This window comes from Delphinus delphis, chromosome 11 (assembly GCF_949987515.2).
Source record: "Delphinus delphis chromosome 11, mDelDel1.2, whole genome shotgun sequence".
NCBI lineage: Eukaryota > Metazoa > Chordata > Mammalia > Artiodactyla > Delphinidae > Delphinus > Delphinus delphis.
The window spans coordinates 9,714,411-9,740,635 of NC_082693.1; the positions used below are offsets into that span (position 1 = coordinate 9,714,411).

At 37.8% G+C, this 26,225-nt stretch overlaps 1 protein-coding gene across 5 annotated transcripts in view; it reads right to left on the minus strand.

Annotated features, from left to right (window-relative positions):
• The window catches only part of LRP6 (LDL receptor related protein 6), a 178,427-nt gene that overhangs the window by 22,964 nt on the left and 129,238 nt on the right, over window positions 1-26,225 (minus strand). For all 5 annotated transcript variants that reach the window (XM_069541179.1, XM_069541178.1, XM_060024306.2 and 2 more), the window contains 7 exons: window positions 25,934-26,160; window positions 23,580-23,764; window positions 22,624-22,950; window positions 15,617-15,819; window positions 13,454-13,665; window positions 12,392-12,582; window positions 1,112-1,321 (listed from right to left, as the gene is read on the minus strand). In XM_069541179.1, coding sequence (XP_069397280.1) covers window positions 1,112-1,321; window positions 12,392-12,582; window positions 13,454-13,665; window positions 15,617-15,819; window positions 22,624-22,950; window positions 23,580-23,764; window positions 25,934-26,160 — 1,555 coding nt within the window. The remainder of the gene's footprint in view (window positions 1-1,111; window positions 1,322-12,391; window positions 12,583-13,453; window positions 13,666-15,616; window positions 15,820-22,623; window positions 22,951-23,579; window positions 23,765-25,933; window positions 26,161-26,225) is intronic.

The window sequence follows — 26,225 nt, forward strand, 5'->3', positions numbered from 1 at the left end:
GTTTTTCTAAATATAAAACCATATTTAAGTGTTGAATTTTAAAGATATTCCCCCTGAAATTCTGAAAACCTTCGTTGAGATTCTTCTGCAATAAAATGTTCATATCAACTGAATAAATAACTTAGCCATTACATCATCTCTACCTTATTTCTGTTAAATATTCAGCATGAATTATATGTTATAACATAGAATGACAACAATTCTAACTTTCTAAATCTCAGATACCTCCTAACTTAACTTCTAAGTTCATGAACAGTGACAACACAATGAAGACTTGAACAAGCTACGGTGCTCTCACTCCTCTTCCCTCCTTTCATACTCCAATTCATTTCTGAAGCATTGTGCCAACAAGTTAAGGAGTTTCAATACTTCTCTCAGTCCTCCATTTAACATGTGCATTCCTGATATATTGTATAAGACCTACAGTAGTGATTGCTAGGAAGGCACATTTGATGACAGACACATATTAACAAGAGTTAACACTATTACATAAACACACGTTAACTAGGCCAAGATGACTAGTCATTTTCAAAAGTTTTCAGTAAGATAAAAAAAATAATTTATGGCCACTTTTCTAAGCTAGAATTGAAAAACTTATCCACGTGGGGAAAAAACAAGCTCTTATTAAACACAGTCTTCTCTAAGTTTACACACTAATTTTTAGTTTGTTTTGCTTTTGCTTAAGAATAGGTTTATTTCCATGATAACTATAGTCATCATTATATAAATGTAACTTTTGCTTTTGTTGAAACCATGGGTATGTACATGGAACAAAAGAAATATATGCTGTATACCAATATTCTTAAAAGGGCTGAAGGAGAGAGAAAAAACATGACAGAGTCCTTGCTATACCTGGGGAAATTTTTGAAAATGAGCAATACCATTCCTTTCCCCCACTCCTGTTTCATGAGGAAAAAGTATTTCACATGAAAAAGCTCCCAGGTGAATATAGGCTTTGAAAACATGAAGAGTTTAAAAAAAAAAAAAAAAAAAGGCAAAACTAAAAGTGTATGAAAATCTTAAAGAAATAAGAAGACACAAAACAACATCTTAGTTTTATATCATTTCTTACAACATGAATCGCGATTAGCAGTACACCACCAACACTTACTATATTCCTGAAGATTCAGCTCCTTTACTGCATGAATGTCACTAAGCTGGGCAATTCGAGCCTGGACTTTGGTTCTACCCTCTCGACCTGTCATGTCAATTTTTTCAATCATCTGCTGCTGCTTATCAATCCAATACAGCCAGTTTTCAAACACAGTTAGTCCCACAGGCTGCAGAATGTTGGAGTCCTCTAATACTATCCGGTTGGCACCTTGGAAAGGAGAACATTCAACAGAAATGATGCATGTGGGTCAAGTCATACATTCAACAGCTATTTACTGAAAACCAGTTAGATTTTTAAAGTACTGAAAAGGAAAATATGATAAGCTCTCTACCAGAAAACTTAAAAATCATTCTGAGAAGAAAAGATATATACATCCCAGGAAACAGGTAACAGACTAGACATCCAAGTGCAATCAAGAGCACATAAGTGTCCAGTACGTAGTAGATACTAAGTTCAGAGAAATGTAGAAAAGCACTTGAGTCGCTTTCAAAAATTTTTTAAAGCACAGTCCAGGGCTTCCCTGGTGGCGCAGTGGTTGAGAGTCCGCCTGCCGGTGCAGGGGACACGGGTTTGTGACCCGGTCCGGGAGGATCCCGCGTGCCGCGGAGCGGCTGGGCCCGTGAGCCATGGCCGCTGAGCCTGCGCGTCCGGAGCCTCTGCTCCGCCACGGGAGAGGCCACAGCGGTGAGAGGCCCGCGTACCGCAAAAAGAAAAAAAAAGCAAAGCACAGTCTACCTTTCAAATTAAGTCTTATGAAACTCTCTAACATGTATAACACACAAAAACAGTACTTCTCTGGATGAAGCAGTGGTGGTGGGCCGAGAGCTCTGTGTTCTCGGCTTCCCCCACCTGCCGAGCACAGCCAAGGCGTCTGTGAAGACCACCACCCTCACCCACCGGGCCACTCAGAACACAGGAAAAAGGACTCAAAGGTTACCTGGTTCAAGCTTCACCTCAAAATAAGATTTCTACAACACCCCAGACACAGAGCCATCCAGACTCTGAAGAGGCAGCCTATTCTACTGCTGAACTAGGAGAAAGGTCTTTCACATAGTGTGCTGAAACCTGTGCCCCCTGCCCACCCCCATAGCTTCTCCTTCATTCAAAAAGAATAAAATACATCAATTCCTTCTCTCTTCCTCCTAGTCATCCTTCAAATATCTATAGAACTTTTCCCTGGTCCTTAAGTGTTTGATCAAAGAAAGACATTAGCTTAATACTTTGGAAATATCAGGGAAAGTTCCAGGAAAGAGGCAAACATAAAGCTAAGCTTTAATAAATGGAGAAAAGTGGGGAGGTATTACGGATGAGAAGGCACCGCCTAAGTGAACGTTCAGATTCATGGTGGGTTAAACACAAGTCTACTTAAGCTCCCTCCTAAACATCTACTAAAACGATGGTAAAAAATGAAGGCATAAACCCATAAGGACAAATGGGACAGAAGAGTAGAAAAGCGATATAAAATTTACAAGTTGGAGAACAGACAGACAACAGATCAAGAATTTTAGCCTCCTATGAACCTCCTTTCAATAAGCTAATAGAGGATGTGATCTATCACGTAAAAGGAATTAACGAAAGAAACGGAATCTGGGAAACAGCAGGTTCAGAACCAAGGAGACTGGCAAGTACATTCCCAGGATAACGGTGAAAGAAAGTTGCCCTAGAAAGCAAGCAAATCCAGACTGGAGCAAGATGACAAAGAAATGCAGGAGGTACGTCTTCAGTTAAAAAGAAAAAAAGATGGAGTGCTTGATGCATCTGCACATACTGAAACAATATTTACATTAGATAAGATTCATTTCAGAGAGAACTAAAGCTACAGAAGGAAATGCAGCTCACAGTAATATTTTCATAGCCATAAATAACAAACAATTATGAACTTAAAAATTATGATATAACTAAGCTGGGAGGATGGGAGGAGAGTTCATATAGGTATGTTAGGGATATATGGCTTAAGACAGCAAAATCATTATCTTCCATTAAAAGAAGTCCAATTGTGGTATCTAAAAATTAAAAATCATGAAGCAGCAGTTTTAAACAAGTTATTTTAAACTATCGGAGATGCCTCTGAGAGTAGGAACTGAGAGGAGGAAGTAGAGCAGTAGACTTGGTTTTTGTAGGCCAATTAGAACCATTTGATTTCTATACCTACATGTATTACTTTGATGAAAATTAAAATTAAATTTAAACTGTAACACTAAGAGTGATTAAAAAAAGATTAGTTGGTGGTAGTGGAAGGATGGCCTCAATTGGACAACTGGGGAAAATAAGAGGTCAACAGTGTTGCTGGAGGATCCCAGATCTACTGATTGACTCTGACGGCGGTTATAAAACTCTGGAATCAGCAATGAAAAGACATTTATTCAACAATCTACGCATATACTAAACACAGTGCAGTATAAAAGCTCTGTAGGAGGCTAAAAATACTAAGCAGAAAGATATCCCATGAAAAAAGTATATGATTATCTGTGAACATATAAGGAAGGGGGGAAAAAAACCTACCAACATTATACTAATCTTATTCAGAAAACGTAAAAAAAGGAAACATTTCTTTTTATGAGGCCAATGTAACCTTGATGGCAAGACGCCAACAAGTACATTGTAACAAAGGAAAATTATGGGGTAATCTTTCTAATGAACACAGATGTAAACATCTTAAACAAAACATTAGCAAATCAAATTCAGCAATATATAAAAGGGATAATGTATCATATCAAGTTTGATTTATTCTAGCAAACTAAGAACAGAAGAGAATTTCCTTAATCTGCTTTTTAAAAGTTATCTACAGAAAAACCTTAGCAAACATAAAACCTAATCAAGAAGTATTGAATGCTTCCCCCAAATCATGAAAAACAAAAACAAAATGAAACAAAAAAATCTAAGGATTCTATTATTTTATTCAATATTGTACTGGGGGGTCCCAGTCAGTGTAATAAGGCAACAGAGAAAAAGGACTGGAAAAGAAAAAATAAAACTCTCCCCATCTGTAGACAAATGATTCTGTAACACAGAAAATTCTAATTTAGCAAGGTCCCTGGGAACAAGCACAATGTACCAGACTGGGGAAGAAGGGAAAAACTGTATTTCTATATTCCAGCCACAACCAGAAAATGAAATATTAAATATTTAGACTACTCTTTATTACCAGCATTCAAAAGCATTAAATACCAAGGAATAATTCCAATGAAACACAGGCAAGACCTCTACACAGAAAACTACAAAACACTGAGGGAAATTAAAGTTCTAAATAAATAAGGGATATACCATGTTCATGGTTTAGAATCTAGACTAATATTATAAAGATAACAATTCTCCCTAAATTGATCTATAAATTCAAAGCAAACCAGAAAGAATTCTAGTAGGTTTTTGCTTTTTGGTGGAAGAGGCTGATCCTAAAATGTATTTGGAAATGCAAAGTGTCAACACTAGCCACGGTAATCTTAAAGAAATACTAAGAAGAAATACTAAAGATGTACACTGCGAGATAAACTTGTTATAAAGTTTTATTAATTAAAACAATACTATGTAAGACAAAGTGACCAAGGGACGATTAGAGTCCAGACACAAAGTTACACTAATATAATCATTTCATTTATAACAAAGGTGACAGGAGAGCACAGCAGGGAAAGGATGGTCTTCTCAAAAGAAACAGTGTTGAATCAAACAGTAACGTGGAAAATAAAATAGAACTTAACCCCTGTCTCACACCATACACAAAAATAAATTCCAAATGGATTAGAGATCTAAAATAAGAAAAGTTAAACAAAAACATTTTAGGAAAAAACACAAGAAAGTATCTCTGTGACTATGCAGAAGTCAAAGATTTCTTAAATATAACATAAAAGGCACTAATCATAAAGGGAAAAATTAATAAACTTTACTACAATAAAAATAACTTTTTTCATCTAAAGACACCACTGGGAGAGTGAAAAGGTAAATCACAAACTGAAAGATTTATGTAATACGTATCTTTCTCTATAGAGGAAGTATGAAGGCATACCAAAAATTATTAAAGAAGACTTATAAATGGAAGGATACCCCACAGTCATGAATGAAAAGACTGAATTCCTTAAACATAACAATTCTCCACCAATATGTATGTAATTTGATAATGGATTAACATCCTGAATAAAGAATTTCTAGAAATCAGCAATAGGAAAATGGGCAGAAACTACGAATTGCAATTCACATATGAAATATGAATGACCAATAAATTAACCTCAAATTCAAATAGAGAAATGCATACTTTATTAACAATGAGATATACCTCTAAAACTATTGGATTGGTAAAAACTCAGAAGTCTAAAAGTACCAAGTACTGGAGGAGAAGCTCATATACTTCTATATATGCAAAACTGTGGGTATTCTAAACTGATATAATCACTTTGGAGAGCAATCTGAATAGATATAGTCAAGTTGAATATATACATACCACATTAGACAGCAATCCCACTACTAAGTTTAGGCCACAGAGAAATATTCAAATATGTACATAAGAATAAACACTGCAGCACTGCTTTTAATGGCAAAAAATTGGAAATAGCAGTTTTGATAGCAGAATAGAGAAACTGTAGAATGATCATCAATGAAATACTATTTAGCACTGAAAATAACTGACATAGATTTGTGGATCAACAGGGATCACCTCAAAACCATGATATATCTGAAAAAAGCAAGTGACAAAAGAATACATGAGACTACTTATACTAATTTTAAAAAGTGAAAAGAAGTTTAAATGTGTGCATGTACATGGTAAAAAATACAGAGAGAGAGCGAGAGAGAACGAGCAAGAGAGAGAAAGCAAAACATGCATGGCAAAGAAACACATCAAAAGTTACCTCTGAGGAAAGAGGGAGGAAAACAGAACAGGGGAGGGATACACAAGGGCTTCAAATTCTCCCTAATGTTTTTTTTTTTTTTTCACGAGAGAGGAGGAAGGAAGGTTCAAAAGAAAATATGGCCAAACACTAAGATTTTTTTTAACATCTTTATTGGAGTATAATTGCTTTACAATGGTGTCTTAGTTTCTGCTTTATAACAAAGTGAATCAGTTATACATATACATATGTCCCCATATCTCCTCCCTATTGCGTCTCCCTCCCTCCCACCCTCCCTATCTCAGCCCTCTAGGTGGTCACAAAGCACTGAGCTGATCTCCCTGAGCTATGCAGCTGCTTCCCACTAGCTATCTATTTTACGTTTGGTAGTGCATATATGTCCATGCCACTCTCTCACTTTGTCCCAGCTTACCCTTCCCCCTCCCCATGTCCTCAAGTCCATTCTCTAGTAGGTCAGCATCTTTATTCCTGTCCTGCCCCTAGGTTCTTCTGACCATTTTTTTTTTAGATTCCATATATATGTGTTAGCATACGGTATTTGTTTTTCTCTTTCTGACTTACTTCACTCTCTATGACAGTCTCTAGGTCCATCCACCTCACTACAAATAACTCAGTTTCGTTTCTTTTTATGGCTGAGTAATATTCCATGGTATATATGTGCCACATCTTCTTTATCCATTCATCTGTCGATGCACACTTAGGTTGCTTCCATGGCCTGGCTGTTGTAAACAGACCTGCAATGAACGCTGCGGCACATGACTCTTTTTGAATTATGGTTTTCTCAGGGTATGTGCCCAGTAGTGGGATTGCAGGGTCATATGGTAGTTCTATTTTTAGTTTCTTAAGGAACCTCCATACTGTTCTCCATAGTGGCTGTATCAATTTACATTCCCATCAACAGTGCAAGAGGGTTCCCTTTTCTCCACACCCTCTCCAGCATTATTGTTTGTAGATTTTTTGATGATGGCCATTCTGACTGGTGTGAGATGATATCTCATTTTGATTTTCATTTCTCTAATGATTAATGATGTTGAGCATTCTTTCATGTGTTTGTTGGCCATCTGTATATCTTCTTTGGAGAAATGTCTATTTAGGTCTTCTGTCCATTTTTGGATTGGGTTGTTTGTTCTTTTGTGATATTGAGCTGCATGAGGTGCTTGTATGTTTTGGAGATTAATCCTTTGTCAGCTGCTTGGCTTGCACATATTTTCTCCCATGCTGAGGGCTGTCTTTTTGTCTTGTTTATGGTTTCCTTTGCTGTGCAAAAGCTGTTAAGTTTCATTAGGTCCCATTTGTTTATTTTTGTTTTTATTTCCATTTGTCTACGAAGTGGGTCAAAACAGATCTTGCTGTGATTTATGTCATAGAGTGTTCTGCCTGTGTTTTCCTCTAAGAGTTTGATCGTGTCTGGTATACATATAGGTCTTTAATCCAGTTTGAGTTTATTTTTGTGTATGGTGTTAGGGAGTGTTCTAATTTCATTCTTTTACATGTAGCTGGTCCAGTTTTCCCAGCAGCACTTACCGAAGAGACTGTCTTTTTCTCCACTGTATATTCTTGCCTCCTTTATCAAACATAAGGTGACGATATGTGTGTGGGTTTATCAGTGAAATTGGCCTGTAGATTTCTTTGTGACATCTTTGTCTGGTTTTCGTATCAGGGTGATGGTCGCCTCGTAGAATGAGTTTCTGAGTGTTCCTCCCTCTGCTATATTTTAGAAGAGTTTGAGAAGGACAGGTGTTAGCTCTTCTCTAATGTTTGATAGAATTCACCTGTGAAGCCATCTGGTCCTGGGCTTTTGTTTGTTGGAAGATTTTTTAATCACAGTTTCAATTTCAGTGCTTGTGATTGGTCTGTTCATATTTTCTATTTCTTCCAGGTTCAGGCTCAGAAGGTTGTGCATTTCTAAGAATTTATCCATTTCTTCCAGGTTGTCCATTTTATTGGCATAGAGTTACTTTGTAGTAATCTCTCATGATCCTTTGTATTTCTGCAGTATCAGTTGTTACTTCTCCTTTTTCATTTCTAATTCTATTGATTTGAGCCTTCTCCCTTTTTTTCTTGGTAAGTCTGGCTAATGGTTTGTCAATTTTGTTTATCTTCTCAAAGAACCAGCTTTTAGTTTTATTGATCTTTGCTATCGTTTTCTTCATTTCTTTTCCATTTATTTCTGATCTGATCTTTATGATTTCTTTCCTTCTGCTAACTTTGGGGTTTTTTGTTCTTTCTCTAATTGCTTTAGGTGTAAGGTTACGTTGTTTATTTGAGATGTTTCTTGTTTCTTAAGGTAGGATTGTATTGCCATAAACTTCCCTCTTAGAACTGCTTTTGCCGCATCCCATAGGTTTTGGGTCATTGTGTTTTCATTGTCATTTGTTTCTAGGTATATTTTGATTTCCTCTTTGATTTCTTCAGTGATCTCTTGGTTATTAAGTAGTGTGTTGTTTAGCCTCCAGGTGTTTGTATTTCTTACAGATTTTTTCCTATAATTGATATCTAGCCTGAAAGCATTGTGGTTGGAAAAGATACTTGATACGATTTCAATTTTCTTAAATTTACCAAGGCTTGATTTGTGACCCAAGACATGATCTATCCTGGACAATGTTCCATGAGCACTTGAGAAGAATGTGTATTCTGTTGTTTTTGTATGGAATGTCCTATAAATATCAATAAAGTCTATCTTGTTTAATGTATCATTTAAAGCTTGTGTTTCCTTATTTATTTTCATTTTGGATGATCTGTCCATTGGTGAAAGTGGGGTGTTAAAGTCCCCTACTATGACTGTGTTATTGTCGAGTTCCCCTTTTATGGCTGTTAGTATTTGTTCTTATGTATTGAGGTGCTCCTATGTTGGGTACATAAATATTTACAATTGTTATATCTTGTTTTTGGATTGATCCCTTGATCATTATGTAGTGTCCTTCTTTGTCTCTTGTAATAGTCTTTGTTTTAAAGTCCATTTTGTCTGATATGAGAATTGCTACTCCAGCTTTCTTTTGATTTCCATTTGCATGGAATATCTTTTTCCATCCCCTCACTTTCAGTCTGTATTTGCCCCTCAGTCTCAAGTGGGTCTCTTGTAGACAGCATATATACGGGTCTTGTTTTTGTATCCATTCTGCCAGTCTGTGTCTTCTGGTTGGAGCATTTAATTCATTTACATTTAAGGTAATTATCTATATGTATGTTCCTCTTACCATTTTCTTAATTGTTTTGGGTTTATTATTGTAGGTCTTTTCCTTCTCTTGTGTTTCCTGCCTAGAGAAGTTCCTTTAGCATTTGTTGTAAAGCTCGTACGGTGGTGCTGAACTCTCAGCTTTTGCTTGTCTGTAAAGGTTTTAGTTTCTCCGTCAAATCTGAATGAGATCCTTGCTGGGTAGAGTCATCTTGGTTTTAGGTTTTTCCCTTTCATCACTTTAAATATGTCCTGCCACTCCCTTCTGGCTTGCAGAGTTTCTGCTGAAAGATCAGCTGTTAACTTTATGGGGATTCCCTTATGTGTTATTTGTTGAAACACTAAGATTTGACAAAGATGGATGGCAGAAATTCTACACTTTCTGTATGCTGGAACCATTTCATAATTAAGGGTGGAAAAACAAACAATAAAACATGAATAGACAAAAAAAGAAGCATTAATAACGATAGTCTTTTGTTTACAAGCAGCTCATGCAGCTCAGTATCAAAACAACAAACAACCCAATCCAAAACTGGGCAGAAGACCTAAATAGACATTTCCCTAAAGAAGATATACAAATTGCCAACAAACACATGAAAGAATGCTCAACATCACTAATCATTAGGGAAATGCAAATCAAAACTACAATGAGATATCATCTCACACCAGTCAGAATGGCCATCATCAAAAAATCTAGAAACAATACATGCTGCAGAGGGTGTGGAGAAAAGGGAACCCTCCTGCACTGCTGGTGGGAATGTAAATTGATACAGCCCACTATGGAGAACAGTATGGAGGTTCCTTAAGAAACTAAAAATAGAATTACCATATGACCCAGCAATCCCACTACTGGGCATATACCCTGAAAAGACTATAAATCAAAAAGAGTCATGTACCACAATGTTCATTGCATCTCTATTTACAATAGCCAGGACATGGAATCAACCTAAGTGTCCATAGACAGATGAATGGATAAAGAAGATGTGGCACATATATACAATGGAATATTACTCAGCCATAAGAAGAAACGAAATTGAGTTATTTGTAGTGAGGTGGATGGACCTAAAGTCTGTCATACAGAGTGAAGTAAATCAGAAAGAGAAAAACAAATACCATATGCTAACACATATACATGGAATCTAAGGGGAAAAAATGGTCATGAAGAATCTAGGGGCAAGACTGGAATAAAGACACAGACCTACTAGAGAATGGACTTGAGGATATGGGGAGGGGGAAGGGTAAGCTGTGACAAAGTGAGAGAGTGGCATGGACTAATACATACTACCAAGCGTAAAATAGATAGCTAGTGGGAAGCAGCTGCATAGCACAGGGAGATCAGTTCAGTGCTTTGTGACCACCTAGAGGGGTGGGATAGGGAGGGTGGGAGTGAGACACAAGAGGGAGGAGATATGGGGATATATGTATATGTATAGCTGATTCACTTTGTTATAAAGCAGAAACTAAGACACCATTGTAAAGCAATTATACTCCAATAAAGATGTTTTAAAAATAAATAATGATAGTGTTTTGGATTTTCTTTTTTTATTTGCTAAACTGTCTTTAATAAACATGTGCTGCTTTTATAACAAAAAATAAACATCATAAACGAAGAGAAAAAGAGAAAAGGAAAGAAGGGGGAAAACCCACATTAAATACTAGAAAAAGTTGTAACACTGTTATAATAAATAACTATCATACACACGAGAGGGGATATAAGAGATACATGTGATCAGGTAAGGGAAAGAACATACTATGCAAGGTGGGTGCATACACACGCAAAGTGAGTGCATGACTGTTTGGAATCAAAGAAGGCATAATGGAAGGGAGGCATTTGAACCTGAAAAGACAGAATTGCTTAAAATTTTAAACAAGTTACACATATATGCAAAAATATAAAACTTATATGATACAGAAATAAATACTCTTAACATATTAGTATGCTAACCTTACATACCTTTCTCAAGGTTTATGTGTTTGCATATTTCTCAAGGAATATACAAAAATACATACCTATATTTTTGTTAATAGTATACATATTGTCTGTGTGTGTGTGTGTCTGTGTGTGTGTGTGTGTGTGTGTGTGGTACACACATTTTTGGAGGCAATTTGCCAGTATATATAGTATATAGTTTGTGTGTGTATGTGTATTTATATGTGTGTGGGTGTAAAATAGAGTTTTAAATTTCAAATAAAACTAAATCTTAATAAACATTACTATACAACTTAATTTTAAAAATCATCCTTCTATGTCAGTACACACAGATCTACTGAATGACTGTAATAATTACTGAATGATTGTAATATTTCATACCCCTGATATACTAGAATGTATTTCTCTGTGATAGACTATTACAAATAATGCTCAGCAAACACCGTTGTACAACAGGGTCAGTGTTTCTGTAAGACAGCTATACGAAAGAGAAATTTACCAGCAAATGGCCCTCCAAAAAGGTTCTACCAATTTCCACTTCTACAAAAGTGTACGAGAGCATGCCATTTTCTACCATCTGGCCAATGTTGGGAATAATCAACACCATATTTTATGACTCTGATAGATATAAATAGTGTATTATTTTAATTTCATTTTCCTGATTGCTAGTGAGACCACACAGAGTATTTGGACTTCAGAAATTGGGGGTAGGGGAATAAACATGATTGTAAAGAGAGGACCACAGAGAAATGAGAAAGTAAAAAGTATATTTGAAGACAAATTATTTCATTAAAACACACCAGGAATCTTAAGATCATTTGAGCTTGAGGATGAGTTTGTGAAAGGAAAATACCAACTTAAGCATGCAACCAGACTTTTTTTCTTCAGGTTCTAAGAGTACCCTGAAGGGTTTTTTTAGTATAGTTAGTGACATGATTAGAAACCATGCTTCAGAAAATTAATTTAGGAACAGTGTGTAAACTTTCAGGGGGGAAAAAATCAGCAGGCAGGAGACTAATCATAGGCTAGAATTCAGGCCAGAGATAAGACAAAGTAGAGCAGAAGAATTAGAAAAGGAGAAGAGATGCATTAGAAACATATTATTTACGGAGCCCAAATCAAGAAAATTCGCAAGTTATTACATAAAAATGGAGTAATCATGTTGATGGTTAAAGAAAAAGTGCTTCCCAACCAACTTGATGCTGACTATTCTTAGTGAATAAAACTGTAAAGAAATGTGTACAAAAATAATACAATAGAAGGAAAATACAAATGCTACTGGTGAATCATCTCAATAACTCAAATCAAAATAAGGAAACACATTTCTTGGGTACCTGAGAGATCACTGCTTTCAATTCGCCGGAGATCTGAATCAGCCCAAAAGAGTTTGCCCAATCTGCTATCAAGAGCTAAAGCAATTGGTTTACTTAAGCCACTGAAAAAGAGGACCTCCCGTTCTGTTCCATCTAAAGCAGCTCGTTCAATTTTGGGAGACCTTTCCTGAAGATTGGTAAAATACATATACCTGAAGAGAAAGGAGGAAACTATAAGTTTACCAAAGTAAGAAATCACACAAAATGAGAATACTGCTGTTGATTAAGACAAAAGGAAGTAAAATAATATTTTTAAATCTTATTTTAAACGTTTTAAAACATATGTTTTGAAGGTCACGGGATATATTAATTTCAATAATAGTAACAAAGGGTGCACAGAAGTTCTTAGGGAGTTAACTTTAAGGAATTAATAAAACAAACTGTTAGATACTGGCAGCCTTATGCTTTTGGAATAATACAATATAATAAATAAAATAGCAGTAATCAGAGAGATCTGGACACAAAATTTTAACTTTCTTCTCTATTAGTCTATTTCATAACTGAAAGTAAGTCATATATGAATCATTTCTTATATTTAACTTCTATAGTTCATCTCTTTCCTGTAACTCCTTTGAAGTAAGCTACTTTCCCTGCTGAATTCCTTATCATTCATTCAGATTCAAGTAAGTATAATTTATTAAATGCAAAGCTCTATATTAAATGAAAGAAGGCATATTAGTTCTTATCATAAAAGAACCTAAAATCTAGTAGAAAACATAAGACTGAAAAACAAGTATAAGGTAAAGTGGAAAGGACTAAGTATAACTAGAGAGGTACAGACATAGAGCGGTGGGTAGTTGAGAGAGGAGAATGTCACATCTGGCTGGGGGTGGGGCAGATCAAGGGAAACTTCACGGAGGATGTTACAGTTCAAACAGTCCTGGAGGTATGGGTAGAAATTAGAATTAAAGCAGTAGTGACTAAGGAAGGAAATTCTAGACAGTAAAATCAGAGAAAGCAAGAATATACATGGGCTGAAAAGGAAGGCTGATGAGGGTTTCAGATGCCACCTTAGTAACATACCCTTTTTCTGGGTTTACCACAATGGCTCGAGGTCTGTCTTGCTCGCCTTTTAACACCACTCCAATCGATCTCCCATCTAATCTTGTTACATTAATGACATTGGTGGCCTCGCAAGTCCAATAGATGTAGCGGCTATAAATATCAATGCTGAGGTCATAGGGCTGTATTTCTAGGTTCTGATTCGGAACTGAGCTCACAACCACTGTAAAGCCCTAAGGGAAGAAAAAGAAACACACACAGAAAATTGGATTCCAAGCCAGACAGCTCCGAGGAGACCACTCACAATACTTATACTTACGTGGTCACACACCTGAGAAGGAACTCTCAAGTCTCAAGCGACATTTCTTAGTGAACATTTCAAATGTTCCCTTTGGTTATTACAACATAAAGCAGTAGAGCGAGCTGAGGCCATACTGGTTGCTCTAAGAAGCTGATAGTGCACTGATCAGAAATGAGAGTGAGAAGGTGGCAGCTGTCCCTGTAAACCAGAGACAACTGCGGCTAGAACCACACTCTAGAAATACCTCTAAAGCAGTGGTGCTCAACCAGTGGCGATTCTGCATTTGCAAACGCCTCCACCAGGGGCACTGGCCAATGTCTGGAGACTTTTTTTTTTTTTTTTTTTTTTGCGGTACGCAGGCCTCCCACTGCTGTGGCCTCTCCCGCTGGAGAGCACAGGCTCAGCGGCCATGGCTCACGGGCCCAGCCGCTCCATGCGGGATCCTCCCCGGACCGGGGCAGGAACCACGCCCCCTGCATCGTCAGGCGGACCCTCAACCACTGCGCCACCAGGGAGGCCCTAGAGCCATTTTTGATTGTCACGCCTATGAGACTGTAACTGGCTTCTAGTGGGGAGAGGCCAGGGATGCTGCTAAATATCCTATGACGTACACGTCAGACCTCCACACAGAGAATTATCCAGCCAAAAATGTCAACAGTGCGGAAGCTGAGAAACTGCTCTAGAGACAATAGCAATTAGTCAGGGCTACAAACCACATCTATCAGTCATGTCCTTCTCTAATCCTCAAATCTACCCCCCCCCCAAATTTTCTTTTAAACAAAGCCAAGCAAAAAGAGAGGCTTTGTTCATCTGTTTTATCTGAATAAATTATATTTTATTTACTCGGCATCTCTGAGGTAACACTCCTTAATAAGGCTATCTCATTTATTTGCTATGTCCGCAGCTGTATAACAACAGCTGTAATTTCTATCAACTAGTTATCAGCCTATTGGTCCTGGCCTACACCGTGTAAAGTGCATCTGTAGTACACCGCTACTACTATACCCCTCAATGATCCTCGGCGGCCCTAAATACACTATCTCCTTGCTCTTGTCAGACAAGACATGAAAAATAAGTAATCTAATCTCCCTAAATTTTAATGCATTAAAAATGCAACTTAACATTACTGTTAAAAGGAAAATGACAAATAATTATTTATAGTAATCCCGGTCTAATACTGCTTGGACACAGAAAGAAAGCAAAGAATTATGGACAGTGGTATGTAAATCATGACTAGAATGTAAGCACAGATAAGACATGTTGATAATATTTTCATTCCTATCCCATAGTCACCAAATAATAGTTACCAAAACAAAAACAAAAAAAGATTAGACTAATGATAACATATCCTAGATGTAATTTTACTGAGACTGTGTTTTATGTTTCCCATCCTCTGAACCTTTTAAATAATAGTTAACTAGTAATACAACTATTATTTATTGAGGGCCCACTGTGTGGTAATGGGCTTTTACATTCCTTTCAGCTAAAAAGTTCGTAAGAATCCTAGTGAGTGACAGAGCTGAGATCAGAACCAAGTGTGTATTTGATTTCAAAGTTTCCAACACTCCATGTAAATGGAATTAAAAAAAAAACTATATAAATGATACAGGTGGCACTGACAGTCATACTAATATATGAGCATAAGTTATTTTAATACAACACAATCTTCATTCTAATAGAATTATCAAACAATTGTTTACTCAAATATCATTAGGAGGGAAAAAAGCTGCTAGGTTCAGAATTTCAGTTTTACACACACACACACACACACACACACACACACACACACACACACACGGAGTCAAGACTTCAGTAAAATAGGACGGTTGGCTGGTCCAATTACTAGGCAGAAGAACTGGATTTTGAATGCAGCCCTGAATTACCTGGCTGCCATCTTCTTGTGCTTTTCGGATCATGTTTTGTCGTGAGTCAATCCAATAGAGTTGCTTGTCCAGTGGGTCATAGTCAATGGCCCGGACATTCCGAAGGCTGTGGATAGGAAGGATGATGTCAGGGCTCTGCTGTTCATCAATCACCATGCGGTTGATGGCACTCTTTTGACTGAAGAGCAGGAAAGTAGTTGGAGCTTAAAGAAAGAAAAAAGTAAATAGGAAACGTAGTTACCCTAAGTCTTGTATCACTCAAAGATTTGATCAGCCTGTTGTCTGTATCTCATACAAAACAGACATGTATGTTGAAAAGGTAAGGTTGAGATAAAACCCTTTGGAATGCCTCCAGAAACTCTCCTAGAGGTAACACTGATCGGCACTCTGGTTACCAAACCAGTTATGAATTTACCCCATGATAACAGCCAACTAGCCACTTTTTCTCTGTCTTGTCCACAGCGGTATCATAGGACACTTGATTTTAATGAAGCATTTAATAGAGATAGACAAAATTCTCCTGTCTGCCAAGTAAATAATCCTAACTCCTCCATAACCAATTCTTGTAGATGGAAGGAAGCCTGGGTCTCCACAGGTCAAAGAAGAAACTTCAAGATTGGTTTTAGTCTCACTTCTCACACTATTTAGTCACTTGATCTTAACTAAGGCCCTAAACCTCTCTGAGTCAAAATCTACTCAACTCTAAAATAAGGTCATAGCTATGTTGTCCTGCTCATTGACTTGCTATAAAAATTTTACAACATATGTGTAAATACTTTAAAAACTGTAAGGCATTATGGCAATTATACCTCAACAAAAAATTGTAAGGCATTATGTAAATGTCAAGTAAAAATAACTACTGTTTATTATTACCAGTAGTAGCAGTAATAAACTTGGTATTAGTAGGATTCAAACCAACCCTCACTGGTTGCAGATATACGCTTAATACTTTGCATAGTGGGTTGCAAGGAGAGGGAGCCAGTAAAAAAAAAAAAAAAAAAAAAAAAGCACACTTAAGTTGATGCCCTAAATTTATGAAATGGGAAAATGCAACGGAGACAACACTTCCCTTTCCCAGGGACTAGGCCTCTGCATCTCTAACCTAGAAAAGGATAGCATCTGGCAGTGCTACCAAAAACTTCAAAGTCTAATAGCATTTTTTAAATCTTCATTTAAAATATATGTAAAAATTCTGTAATTACACATTGCTCAGTCACCACCTAAATCCAGGAGAATTTTGTCCTTCTCAGGGATATGAACATAAATGGCCAAGACAGAACTCCCTGCTTTATTTCCCCTTAAACCCCATTCTTCACAGCTCCATTATTTGTGGTTCCCTGGTTGACTTTACGTTTACACCCAAATGTATACTGGCTTAAATCCCGAAGAAATTCACTGGTTCTCACAAAGAAACTTGGTATTCACAACACTGAAATTCGGCTTTGAGTTCCTCACTGGCTAAAAGTCCATACCTAGCTTGGAAGATTTAGAAAGTATTCCAATGATCCCACTGGAACTCTCCATTACCTGGAGTCCATAACATATTGATTTAACAATTTTCAGCAATTTTAGTAGAACCCATGCCTTAAGCAGTAAGAATACAGGTCACAACAGAGTAGTTAACAAGTTTCCCATCTTTTTTTTTTTTTAAAGAATTATTTTTTTGGCAGTACTACATTCTTGTAAATCAAGACAATAGGAAAAAAAAGTTCTGAATTCTAAATTTCCAACAAAATAAGCACCGCTTATACTAAGACATACAATGAAACTTAGAAGAAAGACCCCACAGTTTTAGGTGTCAACTTTTCCTGCCTGGGAAATAATCAAATATATATTTGGCTCCAAGTATGTTTCACTGGGTACTTTTTTTTTTTTTGAGTCAAGTTTTAACCTTTAATAAGATTCCACAATTAGGTGTTCTAGAAATGTAGATTAAGACAAAGCCAAATATGGCTCCAAAGAAATGCTTGTTTCAAAGTCTATGGATGACATTAATAATTACAGCTGGCTAAATATTTCTAAGAGGAAGCTAATGTTTTGACTTATTTACAAAAGTGACAAAGAATATGCAAGTTTGTAAACCTCAATCCATCCTAATTTATGTAACCTCTAGCCACCACTCCCTCATCTCCTGCAGAATGCTTTCAAAACTGTGCTATGAGGCTGTCTCTGTTTTGCATTCCCACAACGAAGACAGCCAGCCACACGCAGAAGCTGGAGGAGGATGTAGGAGGAAGCTCTTCAGCTCTCCTTTGAAGACACAAGTGTTCACCCAAAGCTGAAAGAAAGGTATTACTCTGGTGTAAGAACAGCATAAATGACAAGGGCAAGCCCACCATGTCTGACTGTGCCATCTGTGCATTGTGCCAAAGGCGCCAGGTAGGGACTGAAGTCCAGTCCACACTTCATTAGCCAAGTCAAGCACCTATGCAGCTGCATCTGCCCAGAGGAAACATCTTTTCCCAATTTGCACAAAGGTTCCATAGAGGCCAACCACTTCAGTACTGAACAAAGGATTACACAATTTGGCCTCCTCTCTGACTTAATTTCTATTCACTGTGTTCCAGAGACACTGGCCTCCTAGGTGTTCCTCTAATATGCCGAACATGCTTCCCCCTAGGGCCCCTGCATTTGCTATTCCCTTTTGCTTGACAGGTCTTCTCCCAGATATCCAGCATAGCTCATTTTCTCACCTCCCTCAGTTCCGGACATAGTGTCACTTTTACAGTCAGGACTTCTCTCATGACCCTATTTAACACTGTGATCCTCTTACCCACCCTTTCTTGCTCTTAATTTTCTCCATAACACTCATCTCCATCTAACTCCTGACAGAGTTTACTTATTTAGTTCATTATCTGTCCCACTGAAATGTAAGCTCCATGAGGGCAGGGATTAATGTCTATTTTATTCAGTGCTACATTCTTCACTGGCTCAAATGATGCCCAGTGTGGATTAGGTGTTCAGTAAATATTCACTGAAAGAATAAATGAGTAAACAAATGAAGAAACAAGCATGAGATGATGATAACTAAGGACAGCCCTGTAGCCATGATTTTGAAAGTAAGGAAATAAAATTATTTCAGAAAACTGGGAAAGAAAAGAAACAAGCATTTATTTAGGAACTCCAAGATGTCACACATCATACCAGATGTCATCCAATCCCCCAAATTACTCCATTTTATAGGTGAGCAAACTCAGAACAGTTAAGTAATTTCTAAAGGAAGGCTCAGAAAGGTTAAGTAATTTTTCCCAGGTCACAAAGCTGCTGCTGAATGGAAGAGCACATGTTTTTCCAAATCCTGTCCTGCTTCTTCATTCTTCTATTTAACAATGATTTCTTGAATGACTACTATTTACCGAACACTTTTTTAGGCACCTAAGATACATCAGTGGAAAAACAGGAAAAAAATGCTGCTTCATGGAGTTTATATCCCAGTAAACAGATAACAAGTAATAAGCATAATAAAGAGGTTATAGTATATAAATAATAGAGTGTATAAATTATACAGTATATCAGAGAGTGATTAAGTGTCACAGGAAAAAGAAAAATGGCAGGTAAGGGGCACTGGCAATGTTAGATAGGGTGGAAGGATGACTTGCAATTTTAAATCGGGCAGATCAGGTCTCACTGTGGAGGTCACAATTAAGCAATGACTTGGAGGTGAAGTATATCCATGCAAATATCTGCAGGAAGAACATTCCAAGTAGAGGAAATAAGCAGTATAACAGTCCTGAAGTAGGAGTAACTGGCATATTTGAAAACAGCAATGAGGCTGGTGTGGCTGCCATGGAGAGAGCAAGGGAGAGAATGGTAAAAGCTGAGGTTAGAGAAGCAAAGCGGGGGGGGGGGTGCGAAATGTGGGGTACAGATCATGCAGGAACTTGTAGGCCATTATAAGAACTAGGTTTTCACTCTGTGTGAAATGGGAGGTTTTGAGCAGAGTAACAACATGATCTGATTTAGCTTTTGAAACACAGGTCTAGGAGTAAATTACACAATGTTAGAAAACTTTTTGAGGGCAAGTACTTTGTGTTAAACTTCTCTTGTAATCTGCTTTGGAATCTAATACATCTGTGCACAAATATTAAATAGTACTCATTATAAAAAGAACACGCAACAGGAAGCCTCCTGAAACACTGCCAATCATCTCAGAAAGAGCCAAAGACAGACATTAGGGACACTCAGCACTGATTTCTCAAGACCTTCACTCACCAACTAGCACACACTGGTAAAATCAGACCAAACAATAATGACCTCAAAAGGTCTTTCCCTATTCTTCTGTCTCCAACACTTATTACCCCCATTTTCTCCTTCCAAAGTTAAACTTCTTAAAAAAGATGTCTACATAACACATACACTACCAGCCCTTCCTTTTCTCCATTCACTTGTTGATCTATTCCCATCTTTCACCATTACCTCCCTGAAATTACTTTTTTCAGCGTTACTAATAACCACCTCATCCAAATATCCAATGGATACTATTTTAGGCCTCACCTTACTCAACCTGTCAACAGCATTAACACAGTTCTATTTTCAAACAATCTTCTCTCTTGTCTTCTGTGTCACTATCTTCTCCTGGTTCTCCTCTGGCCCTTCTCGCTGCTGCTTTTCTGTGTCCACTGCGAGCTTTCTCTCCTCAACCAGAGTTCCTGAGGTTACCAGACCCCTTCTTTTCGCCACACTAGAGTTTGCAAACTATGGCCCACAAGGTAAATCTGGCCTGCTGCCTGTTTTTATAATAAAGTTTATCAGAATTGAGCCACATTTTAAAAATGTAACATCTATGGCTGCTATCACACTGAAATGTTCAGAGCTGAATAGATGTGAGAGAGACTATAGGATTCACAAAGCCTAAATATTTACTCTCTGGCTCTTTAAAGAAAAAGTTTGCTGACCCCAGGTCTATACCTTCTCCCTAAGTACCTATTTTAAATACATGCTGGCATTTCTAAAATTAATACCTCTAACATCTCCCTGAGCTATGGATTCTTCTATACAATTTCTTTCTTTCTTTCTTTTCCTTCCTTCCTTTCTTTCCTTTCCTTTCCTTTCTTTCTTCCTCCCTCCCTCCCTCCCTCCTTTCTTTCTTTCTTTCTTCCTATCTTCCTATCTATCAATCTAACTACGGCTGCATTGGGTCTCTGTTGATCGACTGATCTATCTATGGCTGCGTTGGGTATCTGTTGATCGATCTATCTATCTATCTATCTATCTATCTATCTATCTATCTAAGGCTGCGTTGGGTCTCCGTTGCTGCACACAGGCTTTCTCTAGTTGCAGTGAGTGAGGGCTACTGTTCATTGCAGTGCGCAGGCTTCTCATTGCGGTGGCCTATCTTGTTGCAGAGCACGGGCTTTAGGCACGCGGGCTCTAGAGCACAGGCTCAGTAGTTGTGGCACACGGGCTCTAGAGCGCAGGCTCAGTAGTTGTGGCTCACGGGCTTAGTTGCTCCGTGGCATGTGGGATCTTCCCGGACCAGGGCTCGAACCCATGTCCCCTGCGTTGGCAGGCGGATTCTTAACCACTGCACCACCAGGGAAGTCCCTACATTTACCTATTTAATAGTTCTATTTCCCATAGGAAAATCAATACAAACCTAAAATTATTTTTAAATTCTTTTTGAAAACGAATCCTCCCCATTTACTATCTACTTAACTGCTCACACCAAAAATCTACAAGTCATCCTTGCTTCCTCCCTCTTATTCTTCCTCATATACAACTCATTAACAAGTTCTGTTCATTCTAGTTTCAAAATATACCTTGAACCCATCAACGTCTCTCCATCACAACGGCCACCAGCCCCGTCTAAGTCGACCTGCATTATCACAAGAGTCTGACTGCCCTGCAACCACTTAATTTTCCTCCTCAAATCCATTCTCCACAGCAATCAAATCATGTAATTATATCTTATTCAATTTTCATAGCAACCCTACAAGTTAATTACTATTATTATTCCCATTGTACAAATGAGAAAAAATAAGGCTTAAAAAATGTATGTGACTTGCTTTGGTAAAACACAAAACTTACATGTGACAGAGATGCCAAATCATTAAACTATAAACTGATGTTCTTTCCTTTTCAGAACTGAAGTCTTGTGTCAGAACAGACTAGATCCTTTCCTATGTGACCTCCTATACTTTCAGGCACAGAATAAGGTAATTTCAATAGTTCACTATATCCAATATCCTACAGCAATTTTGTTACCTTCTAACTTAGTGAACCATACCCTACTTCTCTCCCACGAATCTACTTTTTCTGATCTATTTATCATATCTACCAATTTGTTCTTGTCTATCCACCAAGACATGGGCATTCACGCACACCTGAATCATAAATCAGGACTCCCCAAGCCAACAATCTTTTGTGGCACACTGTGTTTTGGTGTTCTCAGCACTGTATGTGTGTGTGTCTCTGTGTGCATGTGAATCTGAGAAGAGCTGGTAACATCAGCTAGAAGTAAGTGGCGACCACTCACTATGTTCAGAGCATGTGCTCTCCAGTTTTCCTTCCCCATCTATTTACTGTTTCATACTGAGCTAAATTTACTCATTGCATTTTCTGCCTGGCCTCTTACACACTTAAATTCTTCATCTTTAGCCTATTCTATGAACTTCAAAGGACAAGGAGATCGCATTTTGTAGATTCTCTTTGTTGTACTGTTTGTACTGTTCTTCCCTTCCTTTATCATGAATAAATATGTATAGCACACATATGTGCTGTCTGCTGTCTCTCAAAGAAGCTATGCACATTTTTCAATACATATTTAATCCCCAAGGATAAAAGACTTACCTTTTCTATAGTATCAATTCTTCCATAACATCAACTAGTTAGCACCAAACAAATAAAAGTAACAAAAACTTGCATTTTTCCACATTTAGTCCTTCCCTTTTATTAAACAAATGATCAACTCTGGACCTCTACAACTTTTTATTCTAGAAAGAACATGAACTACAGTGTTTTCTCCTCTAATTCTAGATTGCTTTGGGGGGGGGGGAAATGCAGCTTACCACGACAAGTCCTGTTGTCAGCATTAAGAGAGTAGTGGGCAGGGCATCCACAAACAAAACCTCCAACTGGCACCGCCAAGCAGAGGTGGGAGCAGTGCCCATTGCTGGAAGCACACTCATTCCACCCTGCCTGCCGAGAGGAGTGAAACACGAGGATGTCCATCACATAATCCAAATGGCCCTGGATGATGGTGCGGTTTTGGCCACTGGTTTTGTTGGCACGCTCGATGCTGCGTCGGCTCCAGTCCGTCCAGTAGATGTAATCTTGGTACTGAGTTAAGCCAAACGGATGAGGCAAGTCATCTGCTATAACCTCACGGTTGAGTCCTGTTTTCAGAAAGGCAGTAGAAAGGGGAGAAGCAGAGAGATGAAATATGTGAGAATGTAAGTCTTGTTGGCAAAAATAAAATAAAATGTTAACATATAAAACATTACTTTTGTAAGCAATTTAAAACAGAAGAATTCCCTTAAAAGCAATTCTTAAACCAGACTGGTCCTCTGAAATCAACCCACCTGCAGTCTGACCCCATGCCTCAAACTAATATTCTTGCTACAAATCACTGAGTTTTTTTAAACTCCTGTAAATGGTCTATTTTGATTGTGGTCTTATTTTCCCTCCATAAAGGTCTACAGTTCAACTATTTTTCCTTCCAAAAAAGGATGAAAATGCATATATTGTATTTTACCGGTACAAAAAGTCACTTCAGGAATGCCCAGGGTGTTATAAATTCCATTATAAGCCCAACAGTAATGAAATGTCCACATATTAAAGAGATATGAATCCAAGTACCTAGCCCACTATTAATAAATAGGATACAGTGTGAGACAGAGGAAAAACCTAGACATTCATATGAAGTTTTATTAATAGTATCTAACCTACGGTAAACAGCAGCCACTGACTTGTGCACAGAAAGGATTATATACTATCTGTCTGAACAAAAGGGAGTACAGCTTACCAAGCATATTTGAAGATTCTATTAAGTTGGTGTCCAGGTCTGTCCAATAAAGCCTCCTTTTAGCATAATCAATAGTTAGGCCATTTGCTCGCCCCACATTTGGAACTAATGTAGTACGTTCACTTCCATCCATGGCAGCTCTGTCTATCTTAGGCTTTCCACCCCATTCAGTCCAATACATAAATCTAAATTCAAAACAGTGGATACTTAACATTTCATTTTTGACTATTTGGGAGAAAGGATCATATTCATGCACAGTAACTAAATGAATTTAAAGAAAATATACATTAAGTCAAGGAAATTGGTAAAGCAAAATCATAGCTATAATTTTTTTCAAGAATACTGGCAGCCTCAACTAAATATTTTTTCTCATATCCTAAAAAGGAAGTGAGTCAGCTTTCCTTAGTCTTTCCAATGAATTTGTTCCATCCAAAACCTAGGAACTGGAAACAAACCAATGATTTCCTTATTGCAGCATTGCATTTATAAAACTAATATTCAAGAAGTTAGCAAAGAATTAAAGCTCTGGTCTCAGAACCTGATTCACTTCAGAACAAAATATATGTATTTCTGAATACAAGTAATTCGAATTTTTAAACTTCTTTTCAATTTGTGTCATCAACTCTCCCCCAAACTAAGTTGCAGCAGTATATCAAGGGTAAAAATTAATAGCCTTTAACTGAAATTTAAAAGCAAAGTTTGAAAATGTATTTGGTCACATGGTCGAAGGCAACATACCGCGACGTGTAAGAGCAACGAACCACCCCTTAATGTGTCAGCTGGTCAGTGAACACTATTACTACAACCCCTGTGAAATTTTAGAACACTCTTTTGCTTTTGTTGTACTCTTTTGAGTTCTTCACCTTAACCTTAGAGCAGCTCAACAGTATAGGTTTTTTACACATGAGGAGGCCAAGGCACTAAAAGTGTGACTGATTTGTCTGATGTCTTCAAGCCAGTCACATGGCAGCGCTAGAACTAGAAGCTAACCCTTAGCCAAATGCCCTTCCAGCTGAACTAGTAGTGCTAGTTTGAAGACACTCTGAATACTGGGAGTAGGAATGTTCTCCACGTGCCAGGTCTCATCAAATACCCATGGCAGACATTCACTCATCAGCCTGTTAGCTGATGGTTGATTTGGTAGCAATGTATGAACATGGTTTTCTGAAAACTGAAGTTGTCTCGGTCTTTGTTTGCATTTGTACTTGTCAGCTGACAGGCACGTGCACACCCCGAGAGCCCAAGAGAAAACAACTGTGGGAGAAATTTCACAGTTGCCAGCAGCCACATAAACTAGAGTACTTCGTCCCAACTACTAAATATCTGTCTGGTAACTAATGTTTAGAATAAAAATCACCATAACCCAATCACAACATGTCAGCACAGAGGGGGTGCTTTCAGTATGACCTTCTTAACTACATGGCTAACAAGCTAACCATGGAACTGACTGATTCAGGGAAACTATGTTTCATTACGGCTACAGTAAATATGTTTGTATGTTCACACTGTTAACTTCTGCTTTTTAAAATGGAGTTATTCTTCACATTTCAGATTTCTTAGATGCCGGCTTTTTAAAACTTGCTAAATCATGTAAGAAGGATCATCTACCATTGAAAAACATGTCACGTTGTAAAAAAAATAGTTTATCAGAAAGTTCACTGTTTAATATCAAAGTTTCCCCAAGTTTATAACAATAATCAAACTAATTGTCCATTTTTGAATTAACAAACATTCTAGAATGGAGCTTGTAAAATGCAGTTATTTCCTAGCACACATTATTTCAGTGGGTTCACTTTCATAGGTTTGGAATCTGGTGTAACTTGGGAGAGAGTGCAAGCAAATACAGACTTGATGACACCTTTAAAAAGGCTGTCTACTTAGTATATAAGTATGATCATTAATATTTAATTATTAATCCATTTCACGGTTTTTTTTTTCGCGGTACGCGGGCCTCTCACTGTTGTGGCCTCTCCCGTTGCGGAGCACAGGCTCCGGACGCGCAGGCTCAGCGGCCATGGCTCACGGGCCCAGCTGCTCCGCGGCATGTGGGATCTTCCCGGACCGGGGCACGAACCCGCGCCCCCTGCATCGGCAGGCGGACTCCCAACCACTGCGCCACCAGGGAAGCCCTCACTAATCTTTTTCACCCAATGTTAATGATGACAAAAGTCAAATTTAGCTAATAATTATTAATTCTAAATCAGTGAAATCTCAACTAATGGTTTTAAGATAAAGCCTGTCTATGGTTGACTTGTCAAATTCCTAATAAGCATTATTTAAGACATCAAGAATATAATCCATAACTTGGCCATGAACAATGCAGTTGCAAAGAATGCATACAAAAAGCTGTTTACCCTTCAGCGGGGTCCAATGCAAGAGCTCTGGGACTATCTAGGTCTTTCCACACCAAAACTTGTCGGTGCTGCCCGTCCAACTTTGATACCTCAATTCGATTTGTTCCTGTGTCTGCCCAGTACAAGTTCTTCCCAAGCCAGTCTACTGCCATGCCTTCTGGATAATCTAAGCCAAATTCTACCACATGTTCCAGTGCACTGCCATTCATAAAGGCTCTGCTGATGGTCTGCAAAAATAAGATTAACAAAAAAGTCACAGGACTTAAGTACAAAACACCATCCAGAAGGAATG